General features: G+C 57.8%; 1 protein-coding gene across 3 annotated transcripts; it reads left to right on the top strand.

Annotated features, from left to right (window-relative positions):
- Positions 1 to 3,126: 3,126 nt before the first annotated feature.
- Positions 3,127 to 12,957, top strand: CLCF1 (cardiotrophin like cytokine factor 1). Of its 3 annotated transcripts, none has more exons than XM_072639284.1 (3): positions 3,127 to 3,390; positions 9,959 to 10,125; positions 11,740 to 12,957. In XM_072639284.1, exons 1-3 carry the CDS (start codon positions 3,375 to 3,377, stop codon positions 12,232 to 12,234), a joined length of 678 nt encoding a protein of 225 aa, XP_072495385.1. In that variant the 5' UTR covers positions 3,127 to 3,374; the 3' UTR covers positions 12,235 to 12,957. The 3 variants fall into 3 exon arrangements, with proteins under 3 accessions (XP_072495385.1, XP_072495384.1, XP_072495386.1); XM_072639283.1 differs by lacking the exon at positions 3,127 to 3,390 and adding an exon at positions 3,991 to 4,343; XM_072639285.1 differs by lacking the exon at positions 3,127 to 3,390 and adding an exon at positions 4,924 to 5,015 and having other exon boundaries at positions 11,740 to 12,376.
- The last annotated feature ends 214 nt before the right edge of the window (positions 12,958 to 13,171 follow it).

The following is a 13,171-nucleotide window of genomic DNA, read 5'->3' as shown; positions in this document are numbered from 1 at the left end:
TCTCCACTCCAGTGTCTTGGAACAAAGCCCCATGGCCCCACCCTAGTTACAGATCGGGTCTCTTCACTACTTCACACACCTACATCTCCCCAACACAAAAACGGGGACTTTCCTGCCCTCTGTCCTCTCTGTCATCTATAGAGAATGCCTCCTCCTTTCCACTCAGCTTGTCTGCATTCCATTCTCCCCCCCTCCAAGGCCAGTCCAAATTCCTCCTCCCCTGTGACGCCTTCCATGACCACCAGAGACCACAGAGATATTGCCTTTCTCTAAGACTTAATCCCTGACGTCATACACTTGGCCCTGGCCACACACTGTCTGACATAACTCTCTCCGACTAGACTGGTAAGCCCCCTGCAGGTAGGGCCCTTTCCCTGGGAAAGGCAGGAAGCGTTCAGGGAGTAAGGAGAAAAGTAACATATGTGAAGTAGGATAAGAGGTGGCCAGAGTTGGGCTTGGCCATGCTGTGTATGAGGCTGGGCCTTGAAAGGTTGAGATTGCCATGGGAGACTGGCTGTGCCCCTGCCAAGGGAGAAGGTCAGATACTCACACACATCAGTCTTTTCCAGGGTGATGCCCCACACTTCCTGAGCACAAATGACTTTCTGGGGACCCCCACTGAGGGAAAATGCCACCATCCCCTTTTCAGGATCCTCCGTTTGTCTCTCTCCTTCTTTCTCTCTCTTCTCCCTCCACCACATCTGCTTCCTTGTCTTCTCCCCTCCTATCCTGATCATCTCCTCTCCCCCCCTCCCTTTTCTCTTTCTCTCTCATTTTCTCTACCCTCTTCTCTCTCTCCCTTTTTCTCTTTTTCTCTCTATCTGTATCTGTCTCTTCTCTGCCCTGTTCTTCCTCTCATTCTCTCTCCTCCCTCTCCCTCCTATTCCCCTTTTCTTTCTTCCTTCTTTCTCCCTTTCTTCCTTTCTCTTTCCCTTTCTCACCACCCCCCTCTTCTCCTCTTCTGGGGCTGCTTTCTCCCTGACTCAGCAAGGTGCTTTATAAGGTGCTGAGGGGCTTAGGCAAATCCAAACCACATTGTCTACAAACTCCCAGAATGAGAAGAAAGCCCGCAAATTGGGCAGAGGAGGGAGGCTGAGTGAGGAGAGCTGAGCAGGTCCTCTGCCTTCTCTGTCCCCCCACCCCCACCCCATGGGCAGTTCCCAGGGTTTCTTCCTGCCAGCCAGGACCCAGGGTTAGGGCAACAGCGTCGTTCGGCCCTCCTGGCATTTGTCTCCTTGGCCCCAGCAAGGACAACAGGAGGCCGCCCAGGGTGGCTGACAAGAATGGCACACGGGTTGGAAGGGTGGGAACTGGGGGCTCTTTCCATTCTCCCTCAGAGACAAGTTTAATCCCAGCAGCTAATTGGTGGCCCTGGAAAGCTCGCTGCCCCCAGCCCCAGGCCAGCCCTTTCTCTCCTTGTTTAGAAAAAAGACAGCAAAAAATCCAACAACAAAGTCTGTCCCACTCCAGTGAGGTAATTGAAAACAAACTTCCCCCCTCCCCAGCTCTTACCCTGCAAAAAAGGGAAGTGTCCTGAGAAAGCAGCAGTGGCCTGCACACAGCTCCTCTCCCCAGCCCTGGCTGGGCTGGGCATGGGAGGCCAGGGGGCTTCTGGCCTCAGGCCCCTCTGGGAGGAGATCATCTGACTCTATTCCTGAGAGGGGGGGTCCTTTTTCCCCAAGTCGACCTCCAGCTGCTGCTCTGCTATCCCACACTTCTTCCCCCCAACTCAGAACAAAACAACTTCCTAGACCCTAGCTCAGCAGTGCTGACCCTTCCTGACAGCAGCACCTGGGGGCCAGGGTCTGTGGAGCTTTGGTAGGCTTTGGAAAGAGGGGGACAGGGAGAAAGAGAGAGACAGACACACAGAAAACTGACAGACAGAGAAGAAGAGACACACAGAGACAGAGAAACTGAAAGACAAAGAGGGAGAGACACAGAGACAGAGAGGGAGAGACACACAGAGAGACACAGACAGAGAAACTAACAGATAGAGACAGAGAGACACACAGAGACAGAGAAACTGAAAGACAAAGAGGGAGAGATAGAGACAAAGAGGGAGAGAGACAGACACACAGAGACTGAGAGACTGACAGAGACCGAGGGGGAGAGACAGAGAGACACACAGAGACAGAGAAACTGACAGATAGAGACAGAGAGGGAAAGACACAGAGACAGAGGCTCTAAACTAGGCTCATGGATCTCCTCCTGCCTACAGAAGGAAGGGAGCTGTCGGTGAAAGCAACTCCTCCCCCCACCCCCCCAACCCAAAGGAAGGGGACCGCCAAAGGTCTTTATACGTTATGGGAAAGCATTTCTCCAAAGGCAAGTCCTTTCAGTCGGTCTGTCCTCCTGTCTTGAATGGGGAGAGTTACCGCTGACTCACCCATAGAAACCTCTTATGTTGAAACTGGTCCTGTGCCTCGTGCTGATTAATGAATTACAAATCTCCCTGCCCCCCGCCCCCCCCCCACTCAGGCTGACATTAAGAACAAAAATGACAAACTTCGTGAACTTGCGGGGGAAAGGCCAGCGCCAAGTGCTCTCGTCTCTGAGCTGGTGCCCTGGCACGCCGTTCCGTGCCCTCCCTGAGAGGTTGAAGAGGGGGGCCCTAAGTCACTTAGTCACCTGCTGCACTGAACGAGTGGGGAAAGCCGCCGGAACAATGGGGAGCCGTGGGGACGGGAGGGGGGCTGCCCAGACAAAGGGAGGCAGGCAAAATCCCATCACTTGTTGGGAGCCCAGCTCACTGGCACCAGGGAAATGTGTCACTACATTGATTTGAGGGAGGCGCTCAGAGATGCAGGCATGAGCTGGGGACGGCACGGAGTGATGGGGGCTAGCTCATGAGCGCTTTAAGGTGGAGACAGGCAGTGGGGCAGGGGTCTGGCAGCCAGCAAACGCTTTAGGGAGGGAGCCCAAGAGAGAAAGGGACCTAGTCAGCACCCCCTCCCTTCTCTTTCCTAGTGTTTGCAGACTGTCTATTGCCCTCCCTCCTCCAACTCCCCCTCCCCCCGGAGGCCCAGGGTGGTACCGCAGCCTCGCCTCACCTCACCCACCCACCGCCCCCCCCCCCCACTCGATGCTGTGGGAGAGAGAGAAGCCCTCCCCTCCCTCCCTCTCCCCCCTCCTCCCCCCACCCCCGGGGAGGGCCGCTACAATTTGTGGTTACAGCCTTACACGTCAGAAAAGAAAAAAAAAAGTTTGCAGAATGTCCCACACCGAAAAAAAAATCCGAAACCCAGAGAAAAAAACCTGCGAGTGGGCTTGGCGGATGGGATTAGTAAGGCTTCGCCAGAGCTGCGGCTCTCCCTCCCACTCCGCCAGCCTCCGGGAGAGGAGCCGCGCCCGGCCCCTGCCCGGCCCCCAGCCCCATGGACCTCCGAGCAGGTAGGAAGGAGCCGGCCCCCCCCATCTCCTCCGCCAGTGCCCCCCCCGCCCTCTCCTCGAGATCCGCTTTCCCGTCCTCTCCCCGGGGGACCCCGAGGCCGGGGCCAAGCCCCCCACCTCCTCTGCTCCCCCCCTCCGCCTCGAGATCCGCTTCCCTTCACTCCCCCCGGGAGACTCTGAGGCTGGGGCTGGCCTCCGAGAGCTGCCCCCCATCAGCTCCGGCGGGGACCGTGGCATTCCGAGTCCGCGTCTCGGCTGGGCGGGGAGGTGGGAAGAGGGAGAGAGCCCGGGACAGACAGACGGACTGACGGACGGACGGACGGACGACAGACGGACGGACGGCAGACGGACCGACGGCCAGAGTCGGAGGAAAGAAGCAGTCACCCGCACAAAGGAGACAGGAGCCGAGCCCGAGTCAGAGAGCCCGCGTTAGACACGCAGAGAGCCCCGGACGGAGCAGGAGGAGCCCGAGCGAGCCGAGGGCGGGGAGACACCGCCACCCTCGGAGACCCAGACCGAGAGCCAGGCAGAGACAGAGACAGAGACCGAGAGCCAGGCAGAGACACAGACGGAGACAGAGACCAAGAGCCAGGCAGAGCCAGAGACTCTCAAGAGACGCGAGCGAGAGAGCGAGCGGGAGGGAGAGAGAAGGGGAGAGAAGGGAAGAGGGGGGGCTGGAGAGAGGAAGAGGGAGGGGAAGGGGAGAGGGGGGAGCCCGACACAGGGCTGGAGGGAGGGAGGGAAGAGAGGGGGAGGCCAACACCTCGCTCGGACTCAGCCGCTCTCCCACGTCCCCCCGCCGCTGCGCCCACCCTGGCGAGCCGGGTTGGGCTGGGCTGGGCCGGGTCGGGCCGCTAGGACTCGGCGCCTCTTCTCTGGGCCAGGGCGCGCGCGGAGCTGAGGGCAGCCCCGGCTGGACCCCACGATGCTCCCCGTGGCCGGGGAGCCGGCAGGTAAGGGGGAGCCGGGCCCGGCCGGCCCAGCCAAGGGGGCCGGAGCGGATGCTGACTGAACGGGCTGCCCGGCGGTCCCCGCCCCCGGCCCCAGCCGTCCCGGGCGGACTCAGGCCAGCCCGGCCCGGCCCAGCCCCGTCTTGGCCTGGGAGTGATTAGTGAAGGGGGCGGGGGCGGCCCAGCCGGACCCGGGCAGGAAAAAGCCCGTCACGGGCCGGGGGAGCGGCCGGCGGGAGACTTTCCGCTTTGCGGCCAAGGGAGTTAGTTAGTCCTCAGCCCCGGGGGAGGGCAGGGGAGGAGAGGGGAGGGAACCGCTCCGTCTCGGCCGCGCCTGGAGGTGGGAACTCGCCACGGGAGGGGGAAAGGGCATCTCTCGGCTCGAGAGACTCCGTCTGTACCCCTGACCCCGCCCCCGCCGCTGGGAAGGGAGAAGCTCCCAGGAGTAAGGGGGGGGGAGTGGGGGCGGGGCCGGGGGCTTAGGGGCCACACAGGGGGAAGGAGGCGCAGCGGGGGGAGGGAGCAAGGTCACTGCTTTGGGGGTTCGGGAGGAGAAAGTAGGACCTTCATAAGCCCCCTCCACACACGTCCTTTCCCCATCCTCGAGTACTCCTCTAAACCACATCCCAGGGACGCCCAAAAAAACTTTCCCCAAGAACTCCCTCGTGAATGCATGTAAGTATCTCCCTGACCTTCCCCACACTCCCCCCGCCCCCCGCCAGCCTTACTGCCTCGCACACAGTTAACCTCCACCCCAGCTCCTGAGTGTCGTTCCTCTCCCTGCCTGTAGACCCCCGAGTGATTCCCCAGCTTCCCCAGGTCAGACAACCTCTCTCCCTCTCGCTCCCCCCAAGCCAGCTCTCCATCACTGACTGATTCCCACGGAGGCCCCTCCCCTTCGCTGTCCCCCCCCCCCCCCCCATCACAGCCCCAACAGTCCCGCCGAAGCCGGCCTTCTGCTACCGACTCTTAGTTCCTCTCTGGTGGGAAAGGGAAGGTGCAAGGGGAGTGAATAGCTGGGGCTAGCCGTGGGCTAGAAACAAGGGACCAGCTGGGCCACCCACAGATGCCCCGTGGCAGCCGACCGTCTATCCTCCCAGTCCTCTAAGACAGCCGGCTGGCCGAGCTAACGGTGGAGATGTACAGCGAGTCCCAAGCCCTCCCTGGCCACCCCAGGCCATCCCCCTCGATGGCTTCCTCCTGGGCCTAGCTCAATGGCTCGGGCTGCAGGTCCATGCCGTGGAGCTGCGCCTACCACCCCGCCCCTAATTCTTGCCATTCACGAGCAGCTCTCCCACACACCAGCTTCCTTCCCATTCACTCTCCTTCCCATTCCTCTGCATAACCCCACTGTACTATTCACACTTTCCCTCTCCCCCTCTTCATTCTTGTTTCCCACCGTCATCACTTAGATGGCACCACCTTGGAACTTTCCCAGTCCCTGCCTCCGCCAGAATCATTTCCTTGGCACCCCCTCCCCCCCCTTCCTGCCCTTTCCCTGGAGCTGACCCTCCATACATACACCATACATATACCACATAGACAAGTCTCACAAACTGCTTCATACCAAATGCAGCTAGAAAGTGGCCTTGTTAGTTTCCTGTCCACCACTCATTTTCCTGGGCGATGGACTTGTCCACCTTCCCTATGGACCTTAGTTTCCCCTCGGAAGTGGAGACCCATTGACCTCTTTACTCAAGGCCAAGGAAAAAGAAGGGCAAGAAGGGAGAACTTCAGAGGAGGGATATGGGGGAGAGATCTCTGAGGAAAAGGGGAGAAGAGAGGTAAGGTTGTGCCAGAAGGAAGGGGCAGGGGCTGTCAGTCAGTCTGGGGCCATGAGGCACACAAAGGCGGTGGATGGAGGGGGATGATCGCTGTGTTTGGAATCAGATGGTCTGCATTCAAATCTAGTTTTTCTGTTCACCAGGGAGACCATGGGGTCTCTCTGGGGCTGTTTCTTCCTCTGTAAAATGAGGGGGTGGGGACTAGGTAACCTTTTCCATCCTTTTTCCTGCTCTCCATGAATTTGGAACAGCCACATCCTTAAAAGAGCCTCTTTTCAGTCACTTCCAGTCACTTGGTTATGCCCAACACTTGTCTGGGAGCCCCCAAATAAGGTCCTTTCCTTAGAGCCCAGATTTGTAACAGAGCCAAGGACTCCTCCAGCCCACCTAACTGCTTTATGTTGGAGGCCTCTCTTGATGTCCCGTTCGATGAGCAGCTCCATCCTACAGATTCCTGGTGGTGCAGAGGCCCCAGTTGGGGCTTTTCTCCCCATCCCTGACCTCCATGGTCCCCCCCACCCCAGACACACTGAGTGAGGTCAGGCTGAGGGCTGCAGGCCAGGGACTGTGGGGGCTGCTGGCCCAAGGCTTGTGTACACGTGTGTGCCTGCGTGTGCAGTAGTGTGGGGTGGCCGTGCGCTTGCGTGGGCTGTGTGGATGTGCTCGGGGCCCTCCATTCCCAGGGCCCAGGGATCTGGATGGAATTAGGGGCCTGGTCGGGTGGGGGCCAGGGTGGGGGGCTGAGGGAGGGGGTGCTCGAGCAGGAAACCTGAGCTGGCTCATTAGCTCCTCACGTGCTCAGCTGGATTTATAAACACAGGGAGGAGACGGATGTAAACAATCAGGCGGGCGGCAGCCAGAGGCAAGGCTGAGGAGGGGAACCAGTGTTGGGGGAGGGGAGGGGGCACCTCACCTAGATGGCCAAGTTCCCTCTGACCCCAGAGAGGAGGGGCTTCTCCCACCTTCCCTCTTCTTGGAGGGGCAGGCTCAGGATGCTCGATAGAGAGCCCCAGGGCCAACTGCTAGACTCTGGGCTCCATCCCACCCATAGTGGAACGTCCAGGGGCCGGCCGCAAGAAGGCTGTGTTCTGGGGAGCAAGGCTTCCCCACTTTCTAGCCCTCGCCTGCACACCACAGGTGTTGTAAGCCCCTCCCAACATCCATCTTCCTGTCTTTGAGATGGAGAGAAGAGGTCAAGTTCAGAGCCCATCCCCAGAACTGGGGGAGGTGGGGGAGGGCCAAGATCCCTTCCCATTCCCTCTCCTTCTGTCCCTCCAGATTTCCAAGCTTCCCCGCTCCCCCCCCCCCCCCCCCAAGCAGTGACACAGTTACCTCAGACCTGAAATATTCCTGGAAACACCGGCCTCGTCTGCTTAGTTTCATGAGCCGTTTTCTGCCCAGATGAGGTGGTTTATTCAAAGGCATCTCCCCTTGTGAGAGGGCGGGCAGTTCCCTGAGGGATGCCCCACAGGGCCTGGGTCAGCCAGGCCTCCAAGATCTTGAGTAGCAGCGCAATCACCACCTTGAAGCTAGGGGACCCTGGGGAACAGTGTGAATGTCACCCCTTTAGGAGAGCAAGCCCAGCTCCAGAGAGGGGAATAGGGACAGGGAAGGCCTGTGCTTTTCCACTTTCAAAGAAGGAAATGCTGGAAATTGGGGCCACTCCTCTTACTTTACAAATAGAAAAACTGAGATCTGAGAAGTTACATGACTTAGCTAAAGCCCATGACACTAGTCACTAGCCAGGTCCAACTTCTAGGCCCAATCTTCTGACCCCAAGGCCAGAGTTCCTTCCATTATATTGTGCTGTTTCCTAACATATAAGGAAACATTTTCTAAGCAGTGGGAACAGACTGCTGCAGGAAGCAGGAGGGAGGCCCATCTGGGCAGGTTGGGATGGCTCTTGGGGATACTATAGAGGGATGGGGCTCAAGGTCCCTTCCAGCTGTGGAATTTAGTGGAGAGAGAAGGTGATGTGGATGGCAGCTGTAGGAACGGGGAGCAAAGAGAATGAAGGGAAATATGAGCGGGCCCCATGCTCCAGTCTGCATGAGCCTGTGGACAAGGTCCTGAGAGTGTCACTGGGGTCTCTGCCCCACTGTGTGCACCATCCTCCCCAAAGCAAGACTCCTCCTCCAAGGGCGAGACTTAGCCCAGCCCACTTCACCCACACCGTTATAGTAACCAAGGACTTTGCTCCCCTTCTGCCCCTCACCCCGGGGCTACCAAGTCTGGGTAGAAGTGACTCCATCTCCACATACCAACAGCCTTCCAAAGGCAAGGCAGGTGTAGGCTGTGCAAGTATAACTACTGACATTTCCAAAAGAGAAAACTGAAGCTAAGAGGAAGAGAAGTTACTTATCCAAGGTCTTGCAAATTTAAGAGGCAAAGGGGCCTGAGAGGCCAGCCTTCTAGAAGCAAGTCCAGAGCTCTGGCCACTCCATCTTGAGTCTCTAAACACAGCCCAGCCTAACCCGAAGACCAGCCTGCCTCAAACCAGCTCAGCCAATGCTGCCCACAGCTCCATACTTGGCCCTGACCCAGTCCTCACCACAAACCCACCCCAAGGACTGTGCCCTAAACCCAACCCAACCACTGACTCTGATTCACTTTCATCCTTCTCCTAACCCTAAACCTTAAAAGAAATCTGAGCCACTACCAGCTCTAACCTTACCCACTCCTAAGCCTGACCCAACCACCAGTTTTAATCCCATTTCAACACCAACCCTAAACCCAAACCAAAGCTAATCCAGTCTGAACACATGAGAGCCCTACTCTCTTGGGCTACTTCACCCTTGTTCTTGGATATGACTCAGCCCAGTAAAAATAGGTTAGTCGATCATGTGTCCTGACTAGAGCATGCTCCTAGGAAACCCAAGCTCATCCCCCAGAGCCTCCAACCCTTGGGGAGAACACCAAGGACTTGAGCCAGTATCAGCACTGGTCCCCATACTGACGAGCACTGGGCACTGATCACTGGAGGGCACTGATCACTGGAGAGCACCTCTGACTCAGACCTATTGAGCACCCCAAAACCGAATAGCCCCCTGATGTGCTCGGCAATGTTCTTTAGCCCACCCCATCCCATAACCTAGATGATGCCAGCCAGGTTCCAGAACCAGAGCCCATGCTCCCTATAAGTGTTCCACATCTACATCCCACTTCCTATAACCTCATTTTCCCTTCTGTAGCCAAACCCTTGGCAACCAAAAGTCAAAAGCTTGATCTGTTTGGCTGCTTTCACTTTCTTTCCTGGGTTCAGGTCTCCTTGCAGGCTGGCTCTCTTACTCAGCCCCAGAGGAGAACTATGAGAGTCTCCAAAGCCAAGGCCACAAAACTGGACTCTCTCTCCTACCCCTCAAGACCAATTTCACATATTTTTCCCACATGATACAGAAAGGGAAACTGAGAAACAGACAGGGTCCAGACAACAGTGAGGACAGAAATGGAATCCAGGAACTCTGACTCCTAGACTGCAGAGATAAGAGTTCCTCCTTCATCCTGGCCTTAGGGTCTGCCACCTCTCATCCATGTTAATGCAGAGACACTGACACATGGGCCAAATGCGCTTTTCAGCTAACACATGGTCATGAGGTTACAAACCTAAGTCACAAATACAAATGTTCACATGCATGTGTACACATACACACACACACACACATACACACACACACTGACATGGGCCAGAAACCCTTCCCATCCTCCATCCCTCTCAGTTTCCCATCTGGTACCTCCTCCCCTTCCCAACCAGAGGTGGGGACAGACACCTAAGGGGCTGCCAACTGCCTCCCCCCCACACTTCAGGCTGTGTCTCAGTCCCTCTCTTGCCCACAGGGGACTCGTGGGGGATGCTGGCTTGTCTGTGCACCGTGCTCTGGCACCTTCCTGCAGTTCCAGCTCTTAACCGAACAGGGGATCCAGGGCCTGGCCCCTCCATCCAGAAAACCTATGACCTCACTCGATACCTGGAACACCAACTTCGAAGCCTGGCTGGGACCTATGTGAGTATCTAGGAAAACCTTGGCCCTGGTGGGGAGAAGAGATGATGGGCAAGGTTTCTCTAGCCCCCAGCATCATCTCCCCTGGCCTTTCTCCTTTTCCCCTTGGCTTCCCCCTCCCTTCCCCATTCCCGGCCCCAGGACTAGGCATGTGGGCAGGACTGCCCCACTGGCTGCCAGCCCAGCCGCCCGCCCTCCTCCCCCTGGGGGCTGGGGAAGTCTCTTCTGTTTACACCGTGTTGTGGTGTCTCTTGCACGGGTGGGGCCCAGGGTGGGGGCGGCCCCCACCTCACACGCCTGTGTCCTGGCTCGCCCCGGCCTCTGAACACAGGGCCCCTGCAGTCTAGGCCTCCCCTCTGTCTGACCTCCCCCATCCCTGCTGGGCCTCTTGGGGGGGTCACATGATGAGAGGACCAGTAGGTAACCCAGATTGCTGGTGGACACACCAGGAATTCTTTTGGAGGAGGCAGCTGGAGGGGCCTGAGGAGAAGGTGGTGCTGTAGGGAACTGGCCCCCTTCCCCCACACCCCAAGCCCTGCTCCAGAGCCAGGGAAGGGAAGAGGAGGAGGGCGGAGGGGGAGCTGGCTCAGGCCCCAGGATACACCGAGGAAATTAGTTTGTCTCTGAGCTTGTCAGCGTGTGAACCTCCCCCCTGGGCCCTTGCCTGTCCCAAGCCTGGCCCCCCTTCTCAGCTCTCCCAGCTGAACACTGCTTCCCCACCCCCTTCCCCTGGGCCCCTGGACCTACCCCACAGTTGGCAAATGCTCGGGTCACATCTCATCTCTCCTTTGCCCCCACCCTCTCCCCTTCTCTCCCTCCCCTGGCATTCGCTTCGGGAGTTGGTAAAAGGTGTTGGAAAAGCCAGAGACGTTGGGGTGGGGGAGCCGGGGGCCCTCCCTCCTTGTTTCTTTCTGTCTTTCTTCCAGCAGGCCCTACTGGCCTCTTCTGACAACCCTTTGCTTGAAGTGCTACCCTCTCTGCTCCCAGTCCATTTCTCGCCTCCCCCTGGCTGCCAAGGCTTCTCTATGGAGTGAGTGGTCTATACCCCCTGCCTCTGCTTCCTCTCCACCCACTCACTCCTTAACCCCCTTCGATCTGACTTCCTCTCTCCTGACTACATTCTCTCTGAGGTCAGCCAGGAGAGACTTCTTGCCCAGGCAGCTCTCTTTTCTCAGATTCCATCTGCCTCGAACCTGCGTGTGCGCCTGGGTGCCTCCAGGCCCATTCTGGAAGCTTCTCCCTGGGCTCCCGCACTCTCCTGGGCCTTCTCCCTCTACTACCGCTCCTCCTGTGGCTTTCCGTGGTTGATCTTCCTTCCTCCCCACATCTGTGGGCTTTCCCCAAGACTCAGCCAATCATTGGACAAATATTTACTGAGCATCTACCATGTGTAAATCCCTCTGCTTTCTGTTCTGTGCACATGCCTCCCCGGAGAGCTCCCCCAGTGCTAATGTTTTGACTATGGCCCTGATGTGGAGGACATGGAGGGGCCCTCCCTTCTCTAGCAGCATAGGAAGTGTCTCATTGTGGGGGACACTAGCCCAGGATCACAGGGGGCAGGCAGCTGGGGGGGCATCCCCTCTGAGAGCTGGCCCTATTGCCCTCTCCCTCCCACAGCTAAACTACCTGGGCCCCCCTTTCAACGAGCCCGACTTCAACCCGCCCAGGCTGAGTGCAGAGGCCCTGCCCAGTGCCACGGTGGACTTTGATGTGTGGCGGAGTCTCAATGACCACCTGCGCCTAGCTCAGAACTACCAGGCCTACAGCCACCTGCTCTGCTATCTGAGGGGCCTGGACCGCCACGCAGCCACAGCCGAGCTGCGCCGAAGCCTGGCCCACTTCTGCACCAGTCTGCAGGGCCTTCTGGGCAGCATTGCCGGGGTCATGGCTGCCCTGGGCTATCCGCTGCCCCCACAAGGGGCTGAGCCTGCCTGGGCCCCCGGCCCTTCCCACAGTGACTTCCTCCAGAAGATGGATGACTTCTGGCTGCTGAAGGAGCTGCAGACCTGGCTCTGGCGCTCGGCCAAAGACTTCAACTGGCTCAAGAAGAAGATGCACTCCTCAGCTGCAGCGGTCACTCTTCGCCTAGAGGCCCCTGCTTCTGACCTCTGACCTCTGAGCTCCCTTCTCCACCTTTGCAATGAGCTTCTCGCCATGCTAGGGAGGATCCCCCATAGGGAACCCAGGGCCAGGTGGGGAGGGGATGATCCTCAGGCTCTGGGCTCACTACCTTCCCAACCTGGCTGCCAGAAAGCAGCAGTCAGACAAGAAAAGGTGGGGCTCACTGCAGGAAGTGCCTTGTGGGGTGAAGCCTCCTGGCCAGCCCCACTCACCCATCTCCTCACCTTAAGCCACCCCACACTTCCAATTCACGGGGGGAGATGTGGTGACCCTGGGGACCAAAGCAGGAAGAGGCAGAAATTCAAAAAGAGAATGGGTGGGACAATGGGTGGCCCCCAGACCCCTGGGGATACCCTCTCACCGAAAGCCAAGGAGGTGCCAAACACAGCGAGTGCCAATAACTTTGCCTCACATCTCTCCTTAACATTACGGTGGCTCTCCCATCCCCGGGCACCCTGCCCAGCCCCAGTGGGACAGTCACAGTTATAGGATTTCCTAAAAGTTTACATTGTTGAGGACGGTAGCATTTTGGGGATGAGGAGAGGGCGGCTCCCTCAGGGCCCCCCTCCACCCCCCGCCCAGCCCCATCCACTCACAACTCTCAGTTTGTTTGTATTAATATTTATTTATTTGGAGACGTTATTTATTAGATGGTATTTATTGCAGAATTTCTATTCTTGTATTAACAAATAAAATGCTTTCCCCAGAAACCTTCCTCTGATCCCCGCCTCACCTCATCTCCCCTTTGCCCCAACCATCCCCTCCTCTTCATTCCTGGTTATTTGTTCAGTCATTTCTGACTCTTTCTAACATTATTTGGGGTTTTCTTGACAAAGATCCTGCAGTGGTTTGCCATTTCCTTCTCCAGCTCATTTTATAGATGAGGAAACTGAGGCAAAAAGGGTGAAGTGACTTGCCCAGGGTCACA

The sequence above is a fragment of the Notamacropus eugenii genome, chromosome 2, assembly GCF_028372415.1.
Source record: "Notamacropus eugenii isolate mMacEug1 chromosome 2, mMacEug1.pri_v2, whole genome shotgun sequence".
NCBI classification, from domain to species: Eukaryota; Metazoa; Chordata; class Mammalia; order Diprotodontia; family Macropodidae; genus Notamacropus; species Notamacropus eugenii.
The sequence above is the reverse complement of the archived record's forward strand: the minus strand, read 5'-3'. Positions and strand labels throughout refer to the sequence as shown.